At 34.4% G+C, this 5,759-nt stretch overlaps 1 protein-coding gene across 1 annotated transcript; it reads right to left on the reverse strand.

The window, feature by feature from the left end:
* Positions 1–1,248: 1,248 nt before the first annotated feature.
* LOC133785414 (uncharacterized) lies at positions 1,249–4,202 on the reverse strand. The gene is made up of 9 exons (XM_062224654.1): positions 4,091–4,202; positions 3,449–3,988; positions 3,129–3,383; positions 2,243–2,580; positions 2,043–2,160; positions 1,807–1,901; positions 1,546–1,714; positions 1,380–1,467; positions 1,249–1,274 (listed from the first exon to the last, which is right to left on the reverse strand). The coding sequence occupies exons 3-9, from the start codon at positions 3,204–3,206 to the stop codon at positions 1,249–1,251; spliced, it is 912 nt and encodes a 303-aa protein (XP_062080638.1). The 5' UTR covers positions 3,207–3,383; positions 3,449–3,988; positions 4,091–4,202.
* Between the last annotated feature and the right edge of the window lie 1,557 nt (positions 4,203–5,759).

Below are 5,759 nucleotides of genomic sequence, written 5' to 3' on the forward strand. Positions count from 1 at the left end.
TATATTGTAACTAATTTATTTTTTTGAAAAAAGCATCTACCTCTTTGAGAAAACTTATAATTATTACATTATAATTTTGTAAAATTATAACTTTGTTAAAAACCATATAAGATACATAAGCATTGGCATGAATATTTTTTCAGTTTTGAGCGGGAGCTGGTGGTAATGGAGATGAATTCTTTTTAAGGCTCATTTATGTACAAGATTTTCCACCTTTATTGCAATTATCAATACAGCAATGTATACATCTCAGAACTTTCTTACACAGTATACGAGAAAAACAATATACAAGAAACCATGTTAGAGATTATATATTATATCTATGAAATGAAATAGGAACTCGGTATTACAATGTTTCAATTACCTGCTGGAATAATAAGTAATTAAAAGGCAAAGCTTGAAAAAAGAACACCACCAATCGTTTTCTTCACAGATATAGCCGATCATTCTCCTGAAATTTTCAACCCAATAAAATATATGAATTACAATTGAAAAACATGCGTTAGTACAATTATGAGGTAGGTAATGTAAGAAATACATATAACACAATCTTATTTATCTTCATGTAATTTACATATTATCAAACAAATATGTAAATTCCTAGAACATGCTTCTATTAAATTGACACAAAACAGAGTAAAGAAACTTATATATATTACGGAGCTGAACTAGAACAATTCACATCTTCAATCTCTCTAAGACTTGATTCATTTCTATAGCAGAGTATTATCAAGAGATTGAACTAAATCAGCAACACAATCTTCCTCACCAAACATTTGATCAACCTAGACACTACTACAAAATTGACATGGGACGATGGTTTTAAACCGTCGTATGGACTCTCATACGTCGGTTCTAATACCGTCGTCCTATGCAATGTCATGCCATGTAAAGAATAAAACGACAGTTGAAATAAAAGTGTCATCTCCTGTCGTACATGAGATGATGGGTCCTATACAAAGGTTGTCTCTTGTGGTACATGAGACAACAATTTCTGTGCAAGCATCATCTACTGTAATAAATGAGACGACAGTTCCTACTAAAGCGTCATCTTCCTGCAGTACATGAGATGACAATTTATGTGCAAACATCGTCCCCTGCAATACATAAGACGATAAGTTCATGGAGACCGACGTCCCATGTAGAATATGAGAATTTTTTCATTTCTCTATTTTCAACCACTTTATTCATTCATAATTTCCTGTGTAATAACAACATAGTTCAGACATAATCAATAGGCAGACAAAATCAATAGAACTCAGCATGTTCCAAATCTAAAATTACAATATCAAAATATACACTTGGAATAACTATGTAAGTACTAACTAAATACTACAATTAGTATATTTTTTAATTCTGATTTCAAAAGTTACTCTAACTATGACTCATCCGCTCAAGAATCTTGGCTGCCCATTCATTTGGAGTTTCATTAATTTCACCAAGTATATATGTATTCTTTCCACCACACTACAAAACACAAAATAAAAACTAAGTTAGAAATTAAATCCAATAGAATTGTAGTTCAATACTAATAAATACACTTACATTACTAGTTAGCCATCGCATTGGTGTCTCATTCAAGCAATAGTCCTTCATCATCCTTATGATATAAAAGCCGCATTCTACTGACGATGTTTGACGAGGGCAATTGACTATTTTCCACTTGTAATTTTTTTCATTCCTTCCTGTCTTTCGCTTAATGTGTGAAGAGACACTATATATACATCAACATGAAGAGCATATTAATTTTTTATTTCCATATCAAATAACCATATTATATTCTAAAATGAGTTTCAAATGTATTACTTGTTCATAAGGTTCTTCAAATCATTTGGAGGAGATTTTCTAAGTGGAACAAGATAGTAACATGTATGGTCATCTGGATCAATGATCACTAACATCTAGTGACGTCTGCATTTAAACAAAGTTATTAAAATAAACATCATAAGGTGTAAGTAAAATTAATATTAAATGAAAAATTTACTTACAAGAAATGATATGGCATTAACCATGTTTGACCCATTACTGTGTTATTGATACACTCTTGAGATAATTTCAGCCCGATTATCCATATTTGTCCCAATTCTCGATGACCACGATGGCTCAATGAAACCAAAAAAGTGTGATATCTCTCTATCGCACAACTCGGAATATATTATACTACATACATGAAAGTTAATGATATTATAGTTATACTTAAAAAGAAACTAAAATATATAATGTTTATTAATTTAAAATTTACCTGATATAGAATGAAATGCAAGACGCGCCGATTTCTTCCATAAGTCCAAAGTGTACTATATCCTCATGTGAGATATATAAGGTATATTGTTCGCCCATAATATTGTTCTCCATGAGAATGTCAATCATGAATCCTGGTTCTACGTACTTAACTGAACCTAGAAGTATCTTCAAAAACATGGGAAGTCCAGTGGGAACCTTGAAGATAATCGGCGACTTACTAACCATACTTGATCCTGCCTCTTCTTGAGTAGTGGGAAGATGTTGTGGAGGATGTTTTAGGTCTTGTGTTGGCAGACAAGCTGCTGAAATCCTCTTTCTCTTTAGTCTCTTGGGTTCCTTCACAATTAACATAGAAAAGTTAGATAAAAAAATCACAAAATACATTCAATTTATTATCAATGCAAATGCCCGTCCAAAATTGATCTCTTCCTTTCATATATACATGTATAAATATATATATAATATTCTTCATGGAGGGCTATAATTCTTTTAGTTGTAGTAGGTGAGAACAAATGTATTAAAAAATGTAAGAATTTAGGAGTGTGAACATATATGGTTGTACATGGGAGGCATAATGAGAAAGACATTTTGAAAATATCGCAAAAGAGAAGTTTCTAACACACTATTTTATTATCTGTCTCCAGCAGCACTTGCAATTTATAGGTTGTATTTTAACCAAAACCAATAATGTAAATATATAATTTAAGAGACTAATTAAGTATGCTATGTCAATTCCTTTGGCACATGGCTCCTCACTAGTACCACACCATATATTTCTTTGTCAAAATCACCATCTATTACACAATTTACTCCCTCTCTCTCCCTGAAATTAAACATGTATGGATCTTTCAAGATGAAAAATTTTACAGCACACTAAAAGTTACCTGTTCACGATCATAAGTAATGATCAGATGCGATGGCCAAGCAACATAACTGTTGACCGCATGAACCACAAGAGTCATCTCATCCCCAACTGAGACAGGTAGTTTTGTACTCCCATCTAGACATCTATCAACAACCACGCGATAGTTACCAGGTGCTAAACTTTTCCCATGTACATTGCCTTTGGTAGCCACCACCCGTCCAAGAGCCACAACATCACCACCTTGCTCAATGTATAATTTTCACTTAACATCTTTCTGCAATGATGTTATAGTTAGTATAAGTTAAATAATCATTTCTTAAAAAATATAAGAGAATTTACCTTTAGTGGCTCAGGATGAATAGAAGGTGAAGGTGTAGGTGTCTCATACAAAGTACTAGTGTCAACAGGTGCCTCAACTCCTGGAGTAGGGTCCATCAGTACCTCAACTTCTGGAGTAGTGTCCATTGGTGCCTCAACATCTGGAGTAGTGTCCATCGGTGCCTCAACTTCTGGAGCAGTGTCAATTGGGGCCTCAACTTCTATTGTATTGACTCTAGAATGGCTGCCAAAGCTAGAATGACTATCAAAGTTAGCTTGCATATGTGCCATCTTGGTTGATAATTCTTCAAGCTTGGACATGAATGATTCTTTCAACTTTTCAATCTCTTCCCTATGTCGTATGTTGGATTATCGTTCGAACTCAATTTGTTTTTTCTGCAAGCCTCTTAGACCCCCCCCCCCCCCCCAACAGGCTTATGAAAGTAGTCTCTTTGTGTGACACCTCGACTCTGGCCTCGAACTCGACCGGGGTGCTTAGCAGTACCTAACACTTGTGTTAGGATGTCATTTGTTCTGATTTCAATCAGTTTGCCTTCTTTTCTTTGCTCAAGCATGTCTTCGTGTACAAAATTTAATCAATTATATGTTTGTTACTAAAATATAAAACAATTACCAAAAGTCATTTAACATTTTACAACTTACGATGGCCTCTCCCTTGACCTTGTCACACTCGGTGACATAGTTGCCAGAAGAATCTTTTCTGGCCTCCTTCCAGAGTATAGATCGATCTATTTGCTCTGTTGTGCCCCACTTAGCTTGTTGCATGTAATAGAATTAGCTCAATTTTAACATCAAATGAAGAAAACATAAAATCAGGCATAATATGTTCTATATATGTACTTACTAAATCAGCTTCCAATTCAGTATAGCTATGGCGTGAAGTCCTATGAGGGTATTGTAAATGATTATGCCTTTCTTGTTGTAATTTTCTAAAATCTTGAAACTCTTTGGATGTCCTTCTCTTGACAAATTCTTTCCAATGTGTTTCTTCTATATGATAGCTTGGTGGAGGTTTATCGAGACCACGAGGGTTTGCTTCCAAAAGAGATGGGTCATTAAGGTAAGGGACTATAAACTTCTTGTTCAAATTACATTTGAATTGTCTCCACTTATTAACCACTGAGCCAATAATATTTTTTCGCATATTCTCATCTTGGTGGAAAGCTAGCTGCAAATAGTTTAAGAAACTTTGTAAGCAAAAGAAAATATAAAACTCATCCATTTATTTCAAAACATAGTAAAATGTCTTACATTGACATCCTTCCATAAGCTGTCCAATATAGATTTAGGAACTTCGCGCCAATTGTCAATGTTAATTGCCACCATACTTTTGGCTTGCATTCCTAAATAACATTGAAGCTCTCTATTTGGGGTCCCAATCGATTGCCCCCTGCTATTGAACCTCAAATGTCGTTTGATTCCTTTAATTTTATCTGCTATGATCTTCGTCAATCGCACTATGCCTCGTGTCCCCTTATGTGTTTTCTTTTTATCTTCCGCGTTCTCTTTATTATTATCCTCCTCCTCGTGGTCAACATCCATGGAACCACCATCAGTCTGCTCATCGATGGATTGTCTCAAAACTATATGATAAGAAAAATAATAGTTCACATTTTAGGCATTATTTTCTTTTTATCTATATATTTTTCATTTTTTTCCCTTGCCTTGAATATAGTACAGCTAAGGAAAGCATTCTTTGAATTATTCATCAAGTGGAAAGTACACAAGTTCAAAGAAATTTGATTATATAGGTACGAAAACACTGGTGCATAACATAAAAAACAGAACAAAAAGTCACTCACCCAATGCATTCCTAATGACAAAGCAACTACTTTTGCTCTGATTCTTGAAGCAAATATCTCTGGTAGAAGAAGAGCAGGCACAGGACCAGCACCAAGTGAAAACGACAAGACATAGCTGTTAATGAAACAAAAGGCCAAGTTCAGGAATTCACGGTGATAAAATGGTCACTATGTGAAGGGACTCACTGAGTCAGAGTACTACTACATTATATTTATTTTTGAAGGAAAAAAAGAAAAGAAAAAAAGCTTTTCAAAGGCTGCCATGAAAAGTAAAAACTTACAAAACAGTCCCAAGAACAGCAAGGGGGCCAGAATATGGTGCCAGAACCTTCCAAGTAAAGGACAGAGAAAGCAGCATCATAGAGGCAGCCTAAACAAGTCAGCAAGAGCGTTATCAGTTTTAATAATACCATAAACTGAGAAAGTTTCACATTGAAAGACTCAAAAACAGAACATCCCACACGCTACTTGCAAGGTTTCAGAGATATCACACTTCTGTCAAAATATAT

Source organism: Humulus lupulus, chromosome 6 (genome assembly GCF_963169125.1).
Source record: "Humulus lupulus chromosome 6, drHumLupu1.1, whole genome shotgun sequence".
Lineage (NCBI taxonomy): Eukaryota > Viridiplantae > Streptophyta > Magnoliopsida > Rosales > Cannabaceae > Humulus > Humulus lupulus.